Source organism: Azolla caroliniana, unplaced genomic scaffold (assembly GCF_043228905.1).
Source record: "Azolla caroliniana isolate FFs.n. ecotype wild unplaced genomic scaffold, voAzoCaro1.0.p SCAF_2, whole genome shotgun sequence".
Taxonomy (NCBI): Eukaryota; Viridiplantae; Streptophyta; class Polypodiopsida; order Salviniales; family Salviniaceae; genus Azolla; species Azolla caroliniana.
In genome coordinates, this window is record NW_028230437.1 from 1,969,612 (window position 1) to 1,990,410 (window position 20,799).

The 20,799-nt window shown below is 36.5% G+C and overlaps 2 protein-coding genes across 5 annotated transcripts; both read left to right on the plus strand.

The window, feature by feature from the left end:
- The first annotated feature begins 55 nt into the window (after positions 1–55).
- On the plus strand, positions 56–14,484 carry LOC147867041 (uncharacterized). Of its 4 annotated transcripts, XM_087314725.1 has the most exons (19): positions 56–282; positions 679–743; positions 1,137–1,224; positions 1,330–1,412; positions 2,242–2,380; positions 4,383–4,477; positions 5,347–5,449; positions 5,563–5,625; positions 5,966–6,073; positions 6,194–6,252; positions 7,711–7,774; positions 9,139–9,280; positions 9,486–9,738; positions 9,842–9,911; positions 10,938–11,156; positions 11,229–11,474; positions 11,647–11,811; positions 11,943–11,986; positions 14,095–14,484. In XM_087314725.1, the coding sequence occupies exons 1-18, from the start codon at positions 124–126 to the stop codon at positions 11,973–11,975; spliced, it is 2,154 nt and encodes a 717-aa protein (XP_087170851.1). In that variant the 5' UTR covers positions 56–123; the 3' UTR covers positions 11,976–11,986; positions 14,095–14,484. The 4 variants fall into 4 exon arrangements, with proteins under 4 accessions (XP_087170851.1, XP_087170850.1, XP_087170853.1 ...); XM_087314724.1 differs by lacking the exon at positions 14,095–14,484 and having other exon boundaries at positions 11,943–12,184; XM_087314728.1 differs by lacking the exon at positions 14,095–14,484 and having other exon boundaries at positions 143–282; positions 1,129–1,224; positions 11,943–12,184.
- Positions 14,485–16,658: 2,174 nt separating this feature from the next.
- Positions 16,659–18,213, plus strand: LOC147867042 (citrate synthase, mitochondrial-like). The gene has a single exon (XM_087314729.1). The coding sequence runs from the start codon at positions 16,673–16,675 to the stop codon at positions 18,182–18,184; it is 1,512 nt and encodes a 503-aa protein (XP_087170855.1). The 5' UTR covers positions 16,659–16,672; the 3' UTR covers positions 18,185–18,213.
- The last annotated feature ends 2,586 nt before the right edge of the window (positions 18,214–20,799 follow it).

Genomic DNA, 20,799 nt, shown 5'->3' on the forward strand with positions numbered 1-20,799 from the left:
ACAAACAAAAATCAGTTGGAGCGTGTTTTCTTCCTTCTCGTTGGAAGACAGAAGAAGAAGAAGGAGGAGGTGAAGGTGAAGGTGTCTCGACAGCGACAGCGAGAGACACGGCCACCGGTCGCGATGGTGCAGCTGTGTTTGCTCACCTCTGGAGATGAAGAAAGAATCTCAGAAAACAGCAACGCGCAGAGAGCAGAGATATCTCATCAGCATGATGATCATGACCCTCCTCCTTCTGACTGTAAAATACTACCTTACACGGTTGCCTACTTCTCTGGCCAGGTACATTTTCTCTTCATGTCAAAAGAAACATGAATCCGCAGCACATTGTGAAAAAACAGTGAGTAACACTTTGAAAAGACACTGGAAAACATAAAAAATGACATCCGATAACATCAAAATTACATTGGATAGTATCAAATGTCAGATAGCATTGGATTAAGACACAGTGATATAACATCAAAATAACATCGGATGATATAAATAAGACATCAAAGCATCAAAATAACACTGGATAAACATCAAATAGATGAAATAAAATAAAACATCAGAATTCTAGAAGAATACATTTAATAACATCGAATAATACATTGAGTGACATGAATGAGCTTTCATTGCGTTGATTTATTTTCTTTAATTTTTCTATTAAATGTTACTTGCAATGATATTTGTGTATAGGATGAAGATTTTCCTGCTACTGAGCTTAACAAAGGTATCCTAGGACGTGGATGGCAGAGCCCCAGGTTTAACGATAAATTTGATTGATATGCGCATAAATTTAATTATATATTTATAAAACTTAATGACATATGCAAAGTTTTAATTATAGATTAATAACTGTATTGCTGGTCATAGGTATTAATTATATATGCATAGAATTTAATATGTATAATGTAAGTATAAAATTTGCTGATGTGTGCACAAAATTCAACATACACATTTAACAATGTAAGGATAGCCTATAGGAACAAATGTTTAAGGATCTGTGTATAAAGTTGTCTGTATTCATAAATTTTGAACGATACATGCATAAAATCTGATGGTATATAAACAAAATTTGGTCACGTTGCATAATTTGATGTGCATGACCTTTAATGATATATGCATCAAATGTATCAGTAATGGTAGGTTTGCAGGTTTTGTTCTTACCCTCAAGAGATAGTAGTGGAACTGGAAAGGCCATCAAATATCGTAAGCTTACAAATCTTGTGCCATGAATACAAGGTAGGGGAGTTGCAGGGCTTTGGGAGTACCTATTTGCTCATTAAATTAGAATTTACGTTCCGTTCCTTGAATTGAGTCAGGCATTTCTGTAATTATTTTTTGTAGATTGCATCTAAAGTGGAAGTATTTGTAAGTTTGGAGTCCCATTGGATGCACAAGGAGGGCATCAATCAAATGAAACAATTAGGGTAGGTTTCTCTCTTTCCATTTCGGGTTTTGATGAAATGTCAACAAATATTAGGCATGAAAATTACGGACATGAAAATATGCATTGTTCCCAATACATATGATTGACATGGAAATTAGAGATCACTCACATTAAAACCTAATTATAGTGCATGGACGTATCTTCCCCTGTAATCCCATTTAACCAAAAAACATACACTATTTTACATTTTCTATGGTAATAACATCTCCCAATCTCCCAACAAAATCAGATTGAGTGAACAGGAAACTGAAACTCATCATACATTGAATGAAGGTCTTGCTCACAGTAGTCTGCTTTAAATAAGTGTATACATCACTCAAGAATACCCCTAGCACCAAGAGGTAGGTATTTCAGATAGTTTTGGAATAAGGGAAATCATCCTCTCTTGACGTGAGTAATGTAATAAGTATGCATGGCTGTGTCAATTTAGAAAGGAAAGATGTTTCCAGATTACGTTTGTAATGCTTATGTACAGACCATGAGTCATTTTAGATTATGGGTACCCCAACACACTCAAATGTAAATAGACCATCTTAGATACTTAATCCCCATAAATTGAATGTAGCAATGGTTTTATTGAAAAAAGAAAAAGAAGTTGCTCTAAAATGGGTCCTCACTAACCTGTGCACTTTTCCTATTCTTTGTTTTCACTTCTTCTATTTTTCGTCTCTCTGTGGGCATAGATACATAGGTGGATTAATTGGATTCTTTTAATATAGTAAGCCATCTTAGATCCAAATCACTGTATGAAGTGCAGTTTTATTGTTGCAATTATTCACTTCTATTTCATTGTGAAATACTGCATGCAGCTTTGTTTCTTTGGATGCCAATGATAAGACAAAGTATCAAGCCCGAGAGTTAAAGCATATAAGTATCAATTGCCATGCCAAAGTTGTTCGCTTGCTACTACATTCTTGCTTTTTGAATAAGATGAATACATATAATCAGGTGATGTATGACACTCCAAGAATATGAATTATTTTAGCTTTTAAAAAGTTTATGCCCTACACGTTAAAATAGGGTTGCACTAGGTTGTATGAATATGGAGTTTCCACAATTGCTTGCAAGTTCTTATACACCTTGGATATTCCTCAAAAAAATGATATATTGCAAAAAATTATATTAGAAAATGAATCTTTAATAGCTTAAAACAGTTATTGTTGCACGTAATAAAGACTATGATTATGATCATATTCTTTATTAAATGTCCTCATTCAATGCTGCTTGTCCTCTACCCTAGCTGATCCTTGTCCTTCTCACTGCTGCTGCCCCTCTGCTCTATCTTCATAACAGTGACAGAAGCAAGAGGATATAGTAGCTCTGAAAATTAGATGGGCGTATGAGTAAATTTATCATAGATTTTCACAATGTATAATGTGAAATGATGGCGGATGTCATGTTAATGATGGTGATGTGAGGCTCTGGGTGTCACTCAATCTTTCATTTCTTATTTTAATCCACCAGCTTAATAGTATCTTGCATTTACACATGGCTGCGTCCAGGAGCAGAGAATGATATGATGATAGGAAAATTTTACCATAAATTCCTATCGAGAGAGAGAGGTCTGCTTTACTGTGACACATTGTTCTACTCTAGATTGAAGCAAGTGCTGAATTTGATTCTACAAGGGACAGTACTGGTTGCACGGAGGGCAATACACAATACTCTTGATCCATACATCCTATAACTTACATAATGCCCTTTTGTGTGGGGATTTTGTATAATTAAAGGTTACCAAACAATTTACTCCGACATTTGGTCTCTGAACGCATTGAGATATTTGGCTGTGATGGTCAAGGTGTTTATTCCATATCCAACCAATAGTTTCGGCCAACAGGAAATCTGTGAATGAAAAATTAAAATTCCACCCTCAAAATGACTAAAACCCATTTCCAGTGGGTCAAATTTCATGCAAGAATAAGTGAATGATATGTAAGTTAACAAAAAACCTGAATAGAAGATGTTTGGGACTTTGTTTGACCATTCTAAGTACACAATTACATTTTCTGGGCTTACAATGTGTATGTAGTTCTTTAGCATGTAGCTAATGGTGTTACTTGAGAGATTTCTTGTACTTTTGTTATCTTCTATTTGGATTATAAATGATGTATAAATTAATAAAAAACCTGAATAGAAGATGATGTTTGGGACTCTGTTTGGCCATTCTTAGTACATAATTACATTTTCTGGGTTTACAATGCGCATGCAGTTATTTATCATGTAGCTAATAATGTTTCTTGAGGGTTTCCATCTACTTTTGTTTCATCATCTATTCTGATGATATTATTTCCACTCCAAACCTCTCCCAGGAGTTTTCCTGTGGCCTAAAATTTTTTGATTGAGAATATGTCTTCAAGCTGCAATTAACATACCCATATAATTATACATGCATTCTTGAAAATGATCAGTATGAAAACGTGCATTTAAAGTATATTTATCAACAGAAATATTGTTTCATGAATGTGTGAGAAATTTGTTTCCTAAGTGTCTGTTACAATGATTTACAACATGCCAACTACGCACTATCTTTATCATGACTGTTTGCAATTGTATAGGGGTCACACCTGCCACCTTATGCCTGTATGAGCATCACAGCTAAATGCGATAAGTTAAAAAGAAGCTGATCATTCACCTATGATGGAATCCATGTTGTCAACATAGAGATTTGGCAACTCATGCTGTAGAATATAAGCCATGAGCTATGGGTATTTGTGAATGTTAACTACAAGTGTTTGAGCATGTCAACTATGTGTGCAAGTTACAGCTTTTTACTAACTTATTTGAAGGGTAAAAATTTTCGAAGGGAAGAACCTCATGACTATCTGAGTACCATAATTTAAAAGCAGTTAGAATGCAAGGAGCTAATCATGGAACAAAATTAAAATTATCATCGAAAAGTTATATCTCAATTAGCATAACATGTCTACGTTTTTCAAGCATGTTTTTATAGGTTGGGATTGTTGCCCTGATTGTTACTGGTGAACCATGTGTTGATAAACAAACAAGGATGCTTGCGTCAGAAATTCCAGGTGTCAAAAATCCATGGTATTATTCTAGGCACTATCTTTTTGTCATTTTCATTATAAACTAATTTCTTAGTGGATTGTTCAATAGTGTTAGTACTACCAATTCAAGGATCCACATAGTAGGGACAATGCCGTTTCCTGTTGAGGCTTTTTAAGTCCAACAATGTTTCTTTCATGCAGCCCTTGGTGCTCTTGAAAGACAATGTGCACATTTGGAGTTTCAGGAGCCGCGATCTAAATTACGTCTATTATATACACTTGTGACACCAACTCTGCTCCACGGAATAGAAATATGGGGACTGAATCTTAACAAAGCAAATATCTGGTAAGATTTAGAGAGACTTTTAGTCTCCATGATTTCCTGCATGATAAGGAACAAAGCGTTGGTGTCCCATGATATAATCTGGGTAGAGATGGGAGGAGCCCTTATAATCATCGATGCAGTATTCCGATCAGTGATCTGTATCCCACGTCTTTGAGAGCTCCCTAAAGGAAGGTACTCAAGGTTGGCACTTGTTTCATCAGAACAACTTGGTGAACAAGGAGACATTCATTGTTGGTATGCTGAAATGCAACAATTGTTCGAGTCACATGCATAAGTGTAAATGTACTACCCCCATTCCAATATACCTTAGATTGTCCCCATCTAAACATGACAGAGTGGAAATGAATAGAGTGATCCAAACGGATATTATTAAGTCCATAAGCTCTTTATCCTCAATGAGGTTATTGTAGTAAATGTAGATATAGCTACTAAAAAGACATTTGATATATGGCACCTTTGTTATTATTGTAACATTTCATAGGTTCCCTTCAGAAACTTTAATTTCTGATTCAGGACTAAATTTGTATTGAGAGCATGAATGTCCTTTGGTTTTTTGTCTACAGGGTGCATATACCCAGTTTTGGTGTAATGAAAGATAGAATTAACAGCGAGGTTAATAATGCTTTAAGCGATCTGGATCCGCTAACTATACAAGAGATTGCTTCAGTATATTCTTAATCATCCCAAGACTCATTCAGATTCTGTTATGTTTCTCAAATTGCTTAATATAAACTAGAACATATAATATCGTGCCTAATTTCATATTGTGGTGAATGCAGCTGCAAAAAGAGAAGTCAAGAGCTGTAGAAAATGAGCAGTACGATGAGGCAAAGAGATTGAAGGTAAATCAGTAAAACAGTAGCATGTTTTTTAGGAAGACACCTCAGGTCTTGCTAGCATTTTCATGCAACTACTCATTGTAAAGCTGAAGGACAGAAACCAGATGTTTTGTTTCACAATATCAACATAACAGAAGCAAATATAATTATATGATCCCCATTCCCTTTGAGACTGAGGTTTCAGTATGTGCTTTTCTCTTTAGAAGTACTCACATGAATAAGACATTGTTTATCATAATATCCTTTGCAAGTCTTTCGCGAACTATTACAAGTCACAAATTAAGGTCTCAAACTAACAACTTCTTTGAAGATTAATTTGTTGAAATTTATCCTGACATTGCAGCATTTGATTGAGCGAAGAATAGCTGCATGTGGAAGAATAAAAGAATTAGAACGCAAGAAACAAGCTGCAGTACTTGAAGAAGATTATGACTGTGCAAAATCATGTAAGGTACAATGTCCTAACATGCTCAAATCCATTTGTAGAAACATTGGGAAAGAGATTCAATATTTATTTTCATGGGAAGTTAAAGACTGAGCACAGTAATGGTGATTCCATTTTTTGTATCAGTTGGAAATCCAAAAGATTCGGGAGTCTGGTGATGAACTGGAAAACATCAAATCTGACAGGTACAATATTTTTCCATGGTGTCTCCATGCTCTTAAATCTGTTTGAGGTTAAGGTATCTTGTGCATAGGCAAGGCACATTGCAAGTGATTGATCATGTAAGGCATTGCGTATTATAAGGATGGGTCTTTTCTTTTACTGCACTGCATCTGATACCATTCATGTGTTCCATGACATATAAAGGGTTCAGATCTTCCTGTCAAAAAAGGCAGGGACTATACCATGTTCTACCACTCTAGTCTGATCTAGGTTGGCCTCTTTCATGGATGATTAGTAAAAATCATGTCGTGTGGTTTGTGGTCTGAGATTATACAATAGTTATGAACATAGACGAATAGTTTTTGATACCATGTTATAGAGATCTCTCTACAATGCGCCACCTACACATCTCTATCAAAACAGTCTCTGCTTGTAATGTGCATAAAATAGCAATAAACATTTCTACAAACCTATGGATGACTCTGTTATATACCTACCTTCATATATGCAAGATATAGTATTGCCTTGTATTCCTATTTCTAATAATACCTCGCCTCTTTCATTTGTTATGCTTTTGAACCTCTTGGGTATTGTGTATCATCATCTCATTTGGCTCCAAGATTTCTCCTTCATAACATTTTCGACTCTACTTAACCTCCTTTTCTATAATCCAGTCAATCTTGTTCAGAGTAGTAGTCACTCTAATTATGTTCAGAGTCCGTGATATTCTTAGTTACTGTTCTCCAGACCAATCCATAGGCGTCACATATATTGAGCAACTGGCAAATGACCAGTTGCTCACAGGCTAAGTCTGTTTTGCCGGTATGCGGGTAGTAGTAGTAACTATATCATCCAGTCAATCTTGTTCAGAGTAGTAGTAACTCTATTTATGTTCAGAGTCTATGATTAGTTGTTGTTCTCCACACAAATTCATAGTAAGTAAGTATTGTTCTCAACTCTAATTATTCTTAGGTGTTGCATATATTGAGCAATGGTCAGTTGCGCACAGGCTAAGTCTGCGTTGACCTGGGCCATTAGTTTGATGTTGGCCAAAGGTCAAATCCATCATCAATCAATGGTAGAGGCCCTTTTCTTGCTTTATAGACAACTCTATTATGGATGAGCTTATCGTGGTGTACTGTGCAAGACATTAATTTCAGTTCCATTGATAGAAATTTGTCCTAACACATATTTCTAACATTATACATGATAGAAATTTCTTATAGTCTACTTCAGTTAGTTCATGCTTTCATACTCTGAAGTTTGTGCCAACATAATGCAATTTAATCACTGTAAACATCCATGTGAACAGGGCAGTTCTACTTGCTTCCAAAACAGGAAGTATTTTTGAGAAATGGAAACATCTCTTCAAGAGAAGTTAGCTTATTGATGTAGATGCATTCAATTTATCTTAATTGTTTTCTTGCTATTAAAGGCTTTAGGGGAAGCCTTAACGACTATATTTGATTGAAACTATACAGGAACACGCAAACTAACATTGACCTTGACAAAGGAGAGGGATATGCTTGTGGCCTTCCTATGGAGGTGAGAAAAGAAATCATTTGGTAAGGCCTGGTAATTTCTGAACTTTGATTGTGTCTCTGTAAACCCACACTTTTCTTTTCCAGTATTGCATGGAAAAAATATAATCTCCTGAATATCCCTGGATGTGGATTATGAGCTATTTAGTTATGCAATAGCTTCATAACAAGAAAGGTTACCATGTTTATGAAAATTAGATATCCTTTTAAATGTGTTAATCAGTAGCTGCAGGGGCATAGAAGAGACCCTGATGCATTGTATTTGGAACTTTGTTTTACAGAATATTTGATTTAGATCTCTTACATTGGTCTACTTAGCTATTTCAGAACACACTAAGGAGCCATAGCATGAATCAGATCTATATAGTTTCCTCTCTTGTGGATATAAGGATATATAAGTCATCAACTACATTACTGATTTGAACCCCAGTATATGGGCTAATAGAAACATGTCTTACCACTGCTGGAGGGTTGACTTTCTGAACCTACCACTACTTCATTATAACATTTATTACATAGTTCTCTCTCTCTCTCTCTGTACCATAACTCATTGTGTTCCTTGATCCCCTTTCACAAATGCATCTGTTACAAACCCCACTCTCATTTTTGCATTTAACGGTTTCAGCCTCGCTAAGAAATATATTCTTATTTACTTTATTTTCTGCTGGCGCTATCATCTTTGGTACCTTATGACTCTTCATAACAGCTCTCTCTAGGGTAAAGGATATATGGGATTGCCCAAAGTTAAGCAGTGCATCATAGACACTGTTGTGGCATGGCAATTCAAACAGATGTTTAAGGATTATGAATTTCAGACAAGGAAATGTACAAAAGTTCATATGATATGGACAAACATTAATTATAGTCTCTTGCACAAATGGGAGAATTATTTCATCACCTTTTTGTGATTATACCGAAATTTGAAAGTTCTCTTCCTTGTTTATTTTGTGGTAGATAAGGTGTATGATCCTTGCTAACTTCGGAAAGTTTGATGCCAGATTACATGTTGAATTTGATCTTGGATTATATTATTGAAAATTATGGAAATTTAGGAAACTATACCCTTGGCTCAGAAATACGTATATTCTGTCCAATCAAGGATTGCTTGTTCTCATTATTGAGATATGTAGGCTACAAAATAGAACAAGGACCATCAGTCTTCATTCACAAAATAGCTATACCTAGTATCATGAGCCATAAATTTTCTGGTATGCCCTGAATGTACTTTGTAAATAATATATGCTTCTAACGTTCTGCGTATGAGGATATCAGTTCTGAAAAGCATAATAAATGTCTGTAGAATCGATTATTGCGGTTATCAGGTTAGGGCAAGTATAATCTGATTTACCTGTCGTCTTCAACTTGTAGAGAACTGCTAAGACTAGCTACAAGGAATGGAAAGATGTATGGACACAAACTCAAGAATGTGGTTTACCAGAGGAGATGACCCATATAAGCATTGAAATTGATGAACCTGAGTGTTTGGATGATATCTCAAATCATGATCCAGGTAAATTCTTTCAACTTTGAATCATAGCAAAAATAATTCATGATACCAATGTTGTCCCCTCCAGGTTATTTTGGTTATTAGTATATGGTGTAGAATATCGTGGGGGTGGATTATGTCTCTAGCTTCATTCAGATAATTAGACTAACTAACTGAAGGTTCATTACATTACTGGAGTATCTAATGGAATGTCCATTTTAATCACCAGAAGAAAATGATACAACAAAGCAGGAACCAGACGAGGTAACATTCGGTGGTATTGAAACTTCTCCTGAGGACCTAGTTCCAGATCCTTTGTCCCAGGGGGTCCTCAAAGAGTTAGAGGCAATATTAGTAATCATAGATCAGTATCATCTGAGTTGTATTTACAGTCGACATTGGCAGTTACGTGACAAGGGTCTATTGGATTTGGACAAGCGTTTGAATACACATGGAGTAATTGAGTCCATTTCGACTATCAGGTAAGAAAGGTTATTTGTTTTCTTAATCTCTTTTGTAACTTGAGAAGTGTGGACTTTCATTTCATTAATTTTCTTTATTGTCTGGAGTATTATCCCTCTTTAGGGCTACAGTGAAGGTGTTGACTCGTGCTCTTAATGATAAAGTTTCAAATGTATATCAGACTGCTCTTCAGGTATTTTTCATCAAAATGCAGCATTTTATCCCGTTGACATAGGTACACATTATTATTTTTGTTATCCTCAGATGTCCTCTTGTATGAATGACTCATGCTTTATTTCCAATTATTAATGAAAAACTGTTGGAAAATTCTCACTTGTTGTAGGGATGCATCCCCCTATCAATTTGAGATCACATTACCTGTACTTTTCTGGATACTGGGAACTAGACCAGTGGTCACTGAAGCCACTTTCCCAAATGGTCAGTTGTAGAGAATGCAGGAATTCCTCCAACCAGGTGACCCACGACTAGATATTTACTCATCAAAGCAGCCACCTACTGTTGGTATGAGCAAAAGCTTTCATGACTTGGAAATTGATTCTGTTTCCTTCATCAATACAATTACTTGGTGGTGGTATGCTTGGGACTATTCTTGCTAGAACTCAAAAGATGTAGAAGTTGTTGGACAACAATACAATCACAACTCAACGAAGAACCATCACAAGTTTCTATAGTTCCATCACTTCTTCTCATGCTACAAGTCAATCAAGGGCTACACATCCAGGGTCTGGTCCAGGGGTTATAATACGTTGGGAAATAGTTATTTATCATGCATGTTGGCCATGTCAATTTGGATCAGAACCTCCTCACCCTTGTCATCAATGGATAAAGGCCATTATCAGCCAACATCGAAGGTGCTTCTCCACCAATGTTGGAGAACATTCAAAGGCAGAACTTTCAGTCTATCTAAGTTCAGAATGTTGAGTGCTTAGTTAACAAGATTTTTTTTGTATCTTAGGAAGTTCTACTAATTTAGTTATATTTATTCTGGTTTGTTGTTATGCAAGTCAAACCGATATTTTAAGATGCAGTCTCTCATTTGGTCTGAGCATATATCTTTCTTTATCTTATGAATCATGTACTCGAGTACACTCTTTGATCCATAAATTTCCTATAAGTAATTGGGATGCATGTGTGACATTCATATTCTGGATGTATTTTTCCATGGAAATCGAAACTTATCTTTTCCTTCTTGTTCTAGGTGTTGCGCTCATTTGTTCAAAGATATCATACTGATTTACCGAGCAAAGAGTTGCATAGCTGTGTAAATGGTATTGTCATTGTACTGCTGGATAAATTAGGACACTCAAATGTTCGGATAAGAGAAGCGACCTCCGAAACACTCCTCTTTCTTGCGATGAACAAGGAAATTGGATTGAATTGTATAGCTCCCCATCTACTCAAGCCTCCGAAATCCCAGGTTGGAATCAATAATATAGTTTGTTATCTTGCCATTTGACCTTAATGCTGTCTAAAACCTTTTCTTCTCTAGGCAACATGGAAGCCGATTCTTGGGCGTCTACAACTACTTTTTGTTGCAATTCCAATGTTTGGGATCCAGTCTCAATGTCCATTTGGGTTCTCTTTGGAATGTCTTATGGCCTTCATCATCCATAGCTTTGGGAGCCCGAATGGTGATGTTCGAAATGCTGCTGTGAAAGCAACGGTTGAAGTGTATAGGTTGATGGGTCCTCCGTTAGAGAAGTTCTTGAAGAGTGTAAAACCTGCCATACATGAGGTATAGAAATTATTTAAGGGTTTTTTTCTTTATCTTGTCCTTTATATTGGTGATCAGATATGTCAAAATTATAAAAAGAGAACAACAAATCAGTTTGTGTTGTGTCCAACAAAGTATGTGAATGAAATTAAGTCCTTTGAGTATAAAATGACAAGCACTTGTGTTAGAACAGGTTTTAATAGAGAAATTTGAGAAGGTATCCAATAGCATTCAGAAACTGAGTCCCAGGAAGAGCAACTCTCGAGAAGATGAAGAAAAGCCTTCAGAAGAGTTAACGAAGATGAGTAACCGTAAAACAGCCAAAGAACAAAAAGAACAGACGTTTAAAGAAAATCAGGTATTGGTCTAATGATTTTGCATGTATTATATCCCATCGAAATAGAAGTAAATTTTTTTACCATAAGATAATTGTAACAACTGATCATTTACAAGTTGTCTCAGTGTACATGTGTTTTTTTTGTTTATCAGCCTGCTATACCTGTAAGAGCAAAGAAATCATGAAGAAAGCAATGGTGAGAATTTTCATTACTTTGCTATGATATCAAACTCCTTAACTTACCATAACTCATGTAAGCAAGAACTTAAATCTGCATTTCCCATTACTGATCTTTGATCCATGACCTACTTCTTAGGCATAGAGGTAAAAGGAAATAAAAGCCTAGGCATAATATCACAATCACAATCACAATATATAGATGCACTGCAAGCCCATCTCTACTCCACTCCCCAATACATGCAAGTTATCTAGTGAAGATAGTCCCAAATTATCCAAAGAAAGAAAGAAATATATATATATTAATGTCTTTAAAGAAGTGAAAAATGACCTATGAGACCAAACAACAGATTACATCTTAAGTGTTGTCTTGTCTTTGAGAACAAGAAATCAAAATAAAATAAAAGAAGAATTACAAATTAGAGACATTCTATATAAACAAATAATTGGCTCCGTTAGGTACCTAATTAGTTTCACTAGACCATACCTATGTTTTAGTGTTGGCCTACTTCCAAGATTCATGACTAATCATGGCCCCAAATAGTGGCAAGCCCTAAAGTCCGTAGATACCTCAAACACACTAAAAACATGTGTAACTTACAAAGTCATACAATTTGAATCGGCCAACTGAATGTTGAGTGGCTGGACAAATGCCTCATTTATCCTCCATGGTTGGACCCATTCCGATTGAGGGGACATGTAGATGATCACAAATCTGCAAGTGATTATATATATATTTTTGTTGAAGGATCAATGATGTGAAAATCAAAGAAACGGGCAATAGTTGCACAATCATCAATAGAAGCTGAGTATGTTGTTCCTACTCTAGTCGTCAAAGGAGGAATCTGGCTTAAAGCTATACTTGAAATCAACCTCTTTGAAATACGATTGGAGATAAATTGCGACAACCAATCTTGCATAAAGCTTGTAAGTAATCCAAGGATGATTGACAACATAAGACACATATCCTTCAAAGTAGCATTTCCTAAGGGATTTAATTGAATACAAGAAGATCAATTTAAAGTTTATGCCATCAACCTCCATGTAGGAAATGATGCTTTGAAGGATATGTGACTTATGTTGTCACTCATCCTTGGATTACTTGCAAGTTTTATGCATGACTGGTTGTCACAATTTATCTCTAATGGTTATACTTCAAAGAGATTGATTTCTTAAAGTATAACTTTGAGCCAAATTTCTTCTTTGGTGGCTAGAATAACGACAACATACTTAGCTTTTGTTGAGATAGTGCAACTGTTGCTTGTTTCTTTGATCTCCATGTCATTTCTCCTTCAACAAAGATATATATAAGCACTTGTAGATTTGTGATAATCCATATCTCCCCCCCAATCGGAATGGGTCCAACCATGAAGGATACATGAGGGATTTGTCCTTCTAGTCAACATTGGGTTGGTCGATTTAAATTGTATGCATTTGTAAGTTAAACATAAGTTTTTAGTGTGTTTGAGGTATGCCATTGTTTGGGGCCATGTTTTGTCATGAATCGTGGAAGTAGGCCAACACTAAAGCATAGGTGTGGTCCAGTGTAACTAATTAGGTACCTAATGGAATGTCTCTCATTTCTAATTCTTCTTTGGATGATTTGGGCCTATCTTCATTGGACAACTTGCATGAACTGGAGAGTGGAGTAGAGATGGGTTTGCAGTGCATCATATCAAAGTGTTTTAAGATGCCATCTACATATTATGATTGTGATATTGGGCATTGGCATTTATTTCTTTTACCTCTATGCCTAAGAAGTAGGTCATGGATCCAAGGTCGGTAATGGGAAATGTTGATTTAAATTCTTGTTCACATGAGTGATGGTAAGTTAAAGGTGCTTTTTTCAAGAAGACATTTGCTATGATATCATAAATATGATGTCTTGTATTAGACTCTTATGTTCCAAATTGTAATTCAGAAGGGAATCTATCATGTAATGGTGCTGAAGGTTTCAGTATCTTATCAAAGGCTTATTTTTTATGAAAAAAGGCATTTGCGTACATCTGCTCCTTTGAGATTTTTTTAGAATATCCCTAGTGTTCTTTTAGATTTTCAAAAGTACCCTTCAGTCACTGCACTAGGTTTTTTGCCTTCTCATTTGTATCCTATTAAATGGTTACCTAGGCTTATATGCAGAACAACTTATTTCAATTATACTCATATGGGCACAACATGTGTGGCCATGTTTTGAACAAGAGAGATAAATAGTACCAATCTCAAGACTCTGGGCAATGTCTGGTGGCTATACACACCTTGGCCTAATTCATTACACATTACTGATATTCTATGACCATTTTATCAGGAAAAGGGTTACAATGCTATAGCGCGTGGTTGGCTATACATGCCTTGGCTTAATATGTTATACATGACCGATATTCCATGTATAAACTAAAATAGAAAAACCATTGGGTGATATAAGGATATGGTGATCCCAGCACCATAAGTGGGTCACTTACACACATGAATTAGAAGAGTGGAGTGCTTTTAGGGGAACCTTGCATGTCTCTGTTGCTAGTTTATGCCTATGGTGAACCATATATATCATGGATGTTCAGATTATGCATCTAGCATTCTAAACTTCAATATGGTGTTTGAACTTCATGTTTAACTTTTTATGATTTCCATCATTTGTATTTGCATTGATATATATATCGTATAATATAGATGACAAATGTTTCCATTATTTTGTATATAGATAGCATTGTTTCAATGCATTAATAATGCACATCATGGAAGGAGAAAAGTATGCGATTAGTTCTTTAATGATGCTTCGTCCAGATTAAAGGTGGATGTGGAAGAAAAGTAGATCCCAATTGTCCAAATGTGGGCAATGTAATGCCATTCATTTTGATAGTGTTGTACACATCTCTATGTCTACATGTCTTAAATTTCAGTGAATTAAAAGTTGGTTTTGCATATTCTGTCTAGAAGAATGTGAGCTTACAGACATGCTTGAGGTGGTATTATAGAAGCCTTTGACGAAGTAGTATTTTAGTGCCACATGCGTATATCATGAGTTCTTGGAAATCACCTAACCATTGGTTACATTATTCTAAAAGATTGTTTCCATAATCAACAATTAAGGTAAAAATGAAAAGCTTGAAAAACATCTGAGATTGACTTTAATGATAGTCCGCTGACCCATGAAATGTGGATTCTCCTGTTTTCATTGTAATTCCTTTAATGGGTGTACACGTTAAATATAGTTTCCAAACATAAGTAGTTAAATATAGTTTCCAAACATAAGTAATTAAATTAGCAACGTATGCTACTATTGGTAAGTATTAAATGATCAGTGCACCTCAATGCTTCAAGAGTACATTAAATGTATGATCATTGCAGTATAATTGAACGTGTACTAGTTTTGTATCTTTGATCTTTGTAAATGATAAGTATAATGTAAAACCAAAGACTTAGGAATGATAATATGGAGATGATTAAAGCATTAGTGACACTTGTATTGCTATTGGTGATAGGTATAATTTGTTGATGTAATGTATTGCCTTGCTATTGGTAAGTGGACTATCTTCACAGCATATTATGCCATTTTACAAACTGATTGGTAATACGTTACGTGAACAAATTGTGACATCAAAAGGTCATGCTATTGTTCCATGTGTTATGATTAATCAAATCCATCATGTTGATCTATTAAACTAGTGATGATCACATGGTCATTGAAAGCATGGTAGCCAAACAAAAAATAAATGCATGGTAGTCAATAAATGCCATGCTTTCACTCCAAAATAAATGCACAAAAAATTAGGCATTTGATTGTGATGCGAACAAAATGTTTCGCTTGATAGTGGCCAAACCATTTTTCTATCAAAGGAACATGGGAGCTATACATTTCCAACTCTATGTGCCCATCGGTCGTAATGTTAAAAGGTGACAAAGCTTGTTTACATGGTAAGGTTAAGATGGGAAATCATGCAACACCACACTAGAAAGTAGTAGATAAATTGTTGATGCTAAAACACTTGCTAAAGGGCATTGCTATTGGAGTGTGGAAAGTAAATGATGTATGCATTCATATGATAATAATTTAGGAAGTTAACTATTGGTATAACCAAATAGTAGTTTAATACACATAAAGCTCAATATCTTCATGAGTTTATAAATAGAGAACCATCGATACAAATTTGATGAATACAATGCATGTGTATCTAGCTTGAAACAATTGATTTAGAATGGTAAATTCAAGAAAGTGGTAGGTTGGTTGAGTGTGTGATTATGCATGTTCAAACATAAGTTCGTATGAACATTGAACACAAGCCCATGTTAATATGTGCAAAATCATTCGTATGAGAAGAGCTTTTTGTTCAGCTCATTGTCATTGGACAAAAGAATCATGAAGAAACAAGATATGAGTGATGGGGAGCCTTGATGAGGTTGTAGATACAGATGTAAACGCAAGAATTGTCCATAGCAAGATCGACAAGCAAGGAAGCCAAGTGGCATTGATGAAACTCTATATGCTTGGATTGGATATATAAACCCAAAAGAAGTGTTAGAGGCGGGGGTGAGGGAGGGCTTGTGAGGTTTTCGAGCTTAACACTCGATGAACCCATACTTTGAACAATTTATCTCAATAAAGAGTGTCATGAGTGTGACCATTGTTACATACAATTTTTAAGGGTCATTTAACTAAGGCTTCCCCCATATAACAAGGTCCTTTCCTGTTTGTGTCTCTCAAGCTCCTATGGAGGCTGAAAGAGAAACCTCGTTGCATGCCACCATAGCTAACCTAATCCCTCACTTCAAAGCTCGTCTAGATCAGATCAAGAGGCACCATAGCCACGTAAAGCTCCATCCACACACAGTTCAAAATATCATATCCGGATCTAGAAGCATCAAAAGCATTCTTTGGGACATCTCCATGCTTGATGCAGAAAAGGGTATTCTCTATAGAGGTGTTTCCATTCATGACTGTTTCTCTTCTATGGGGGCAAAAGCTTCTCCTGAAGGGATATTATGGCTCTTCCTAACTACTCAAATGCCCTCGTCTGCCCAAATTATGGATTTGTCGGCCCATCTACGCGCTCGTGGCCGGACATTACCGCAATTTGTGTTCCGATGCATTGATTCATTGCCGGAGGAATCTCATCCATTGGCGCAATTGGTGTGCGGGATCATGGCCCTCCAATCGCAGAGTAAATTCGCAGAAGCTTATTCATCCGGTAGCCTTCCAGTGAGTGGCTTATGGGAGCCAGCGTTAGAGGATTGTTTAGATCTCATTGCTCGGTTGCCAATCCTGGCAGCTTATATCTATGGGAGGGTCAAAAAAAATATGCTTAACTCCAAGCCTACTCTTGAACTAGAGGCCAGTTTGGGAGGTGGAGAAGATGGAAAAGGAAAGCTTGAACCTGAACTTAGCCTTGACCTCGACACCAAATCTGGAGGAACTGAGCCTAGCCGCAATATTGAGCACAATTCCGAACTTGGAAAAGCTGGCTTCAAAGGACCCAAACCTAACCTTGACCAGGAGTATGACCTTGCCAGCACGTTTTGCCATATGCTAGGGTTTGATGACCCCAAAATGTTCGACATGATGAGGATGTACATGGTCATCCATAGTGACCATGAAGGTGGGGCTGCAAGCTCTCATGCTGTCCGCTTGGTGGGTAGTACCTTATCCGATCCTTACCTCGCATTTGCATCCGGGATGAATGCTTGTGCTGGTCCTCTTCATGGCCTAGTTATTCAAGAGTCTTTCAAATGGATCAAAAAAGTTTCGGAACAAGTTGACGGCGGGACGAATGCGACTAAGGAGAGTCTAGAAGCATACGTCAGAAGAACCCTTGAGGCTGGTCATATCATTCCGGGATTTGGACATGCCCTGATGAAGGGGACGGATCCGAGGTATGAATGTTTATACAAGTTTTGCGAGACAAACTTTCCCGAAGATCCCTATTTTCGGTTGCTTTCGAAGTTAGGGGAGGTTGTGCCCCATGTGATGAAAATGCAAGGAAAAGTGAGAAATCCTTGGCCTAATGTGGATGCCATCATTGGAGTAGTTTTTAATCATTTCGGCTTGAATGATGAGAGGTTTTTCCCTGTCATTCTAGGTGTAACTAGGTCTATCGGAGCTCTTGCACAGTTGGTATGGGATAGAGCTCTTTGCCTTCCCATTGAGAGGCCTAGTAGTGTGACATTGGATTGGATTGAGAGATATTGTGAAGACAACTCTGAAAAGGAAAGATGTGAAAGTTAAGGAAATTTGAACTTTCTCTTTTTTCTAAAGTGTGTTGTTTCTCCATTGCTTGACTTAGCATGAGAGCTAACTTTTCCTTCGATCACTTTTAGTGCTTTATTTATCGTCACATAACATAGATAACAATGGTTCCAATGGTCCCCTATGTCAAGTAATTATCAACTGGGATTATCGACAACTAGTCCTATGTGAGTCATTCCAATCGTCTCCTCCGTCAAGAAAATTTCAACTGGTCTTATCGACAAGTAATCCTATGTGATATTGTGTAAAAAGGGTCAAATTCTTGCCACAAATGATACTATGGTCATGATACAGAAAAATCCCCAATGAGAGTCGAATATTTGTATACTGTGCGTATTTAATCCGGTTTTTCCTATGTAATGCAGTGACTATATTGTTAAAGATGTTATTGTTTCAAAGGGCGTGAGATGCTTATTCCATGCCTCTTCTCAAACCTTCATAGCTAAATTCTTTTAGATATATTTTATTCTTATTCCAAACCATTTTCGGTTTACTACATTGAATGTTGATGCATATAATATTCACAATGTTGGAAGCCATGATATGTGCCTTGCAAGCCATGATATATACTAGTTTTCCTTTGATCATCACCAACCTGTAAACCTAAAAGCTAAAAGCATTTAGAGCTTAGGTTCGGTACTACACATGTTATCTTTTCTTGTCTTCACTACAAGGCAGATTTTGCATTGCATGTGCGTATAAATTTAGGAAATCAAGAGTTCTTGCCATGCTATGTTTGCTTGTCTTCATTACAAGGTAGATTTTGCATTGCATGTACATATAAATTTAGAAAATCAAGAGTTCATGCCGCACAAAAACAAACAAGATTACTGCATAACATGGATGATTATATGGACTTTAATCTTAGGTACCAATGTAAAATACAAAGATGTTGCCTTCTTATGTTTATTGAAGATCATCAATATTTGTTCGTCAAATTGCCAAGTTGAATTAGCTTTTGTCACGTTTACTTTTCTTGTTCATGTAGGAGTATAGTATGTCCATTTGTTCAAAAAGGTTTTAATGGTTGGATTTAGATAAGAAGGATGGGCGCTATTATTTGCTTGTGTGTCGTCAAAAAGCCTTGGGATGAAACCAACGAGTGGGTTGAGATTGGAAAATTCCCATCATTGAAGAACTGGATGCCTAGTAAATTAGCAAATATAGGATTTGATTGTAGGATGGAGGGCAACAATATGCAAAAGAAACAATGCTCCAATTTCCTACCATCCTTTTGTGAGTGCAAGTTCCATAACCCAAACTAATGTAAACTAAGTAGTCACGTAAGTAAGCCTTGTCGATTGATAGTTGATTGTCAAGCGTAAGGATATGAATAGAACATGTGAGGGTGATCAAATCTAGGCTCAACATGGACAACAATGAGTCTCAATCAAGAGTGAGTTGCCAATGTAAAACTAGAGGATCGTTGTTGTCTAGCCCACAAATAGTTGGTGGGACAAATGCTGCATGGCCAGGATATACGGCCAAGCAAAAAATGAAAGAAGAAGAGTCTTTGGGCGCTCAAGGGCATTCCAATGTAATTTTGAGCAATTATTTATATATACACACATGCACATGCACGCTCGTGTCTAACTACCACCAAATAATAAAGAGGGTTGATGAGGGAATCATGGCCATGAACGGTGCAAGGCGTTGGGTTGAGGGCGTGTGTGATTTGCACCGTCCAATGTGGATAATAATAAAAAGCGCACCAATGAAAAAGTTGTCACCAGACACTCGGCCTGTCAGTATTCTAGACACCCTGCTCATAATTCTCATACACCTTGCTCTATATTCAAACACCCTACTAATAATTGTCAAACACCCTACTTTATTTTCAGACACCCTGCTCTATTTTCAAATACCTTGCTGATAATTTTCATACACCTTGCTCAAATCAAACAACCTACTCAAGTCAAACACCCGATAGACATGAACCATTGAACAAATTCTAAGTGTAAAAAATTTGACATCAAAATGTCATAACATAACTCCACTAAAAAACATCACTCTTCCAATTACACCAAACTTAATAATTAATTCTTCAAATTACAAAATATATAATCACAAAACGTTCAATATCTAACTTTACTTCATGTTCGCAATCGAAGTCCAAAACCGTAAGGATGAAAATTGAGTCCAACGTAAGACACGATTCTAGCTCATGTGGGGATGGTTACAAAATCCTACCACAAATTTTTGCAGCAATCAACATTTGAGTCCCTTTAGGTCAAGGTCAAGCCATCGCAATGCAACCATCGAACCTTCTCAGTCTCAGATATTAGGAACTGCTTCTTAGCTTGACTTGCACCTCTTTGTAGTTTTTGATGTTGGATTTGGAAGTGTCCGGGGAGTTGCCAATAAGTTATTGCAAGATGTTGGTAGTATTTCCTCTTTTCGCACTCCGACTTATGGATCTTACTCCTTTGCGGTTAGTTGTATTTGGTGCACCAAAACCATACATCTTTTGTCACAGATCTGCCATTTGTTGCAGACAAACCTCAATTGTTGTCCATTCGAGGAATTCTAACCCTTGCTCGAGCCATTTCATATCTTCCTAGGTTGATTGTATTTGAGACTTCCATGATTCCATG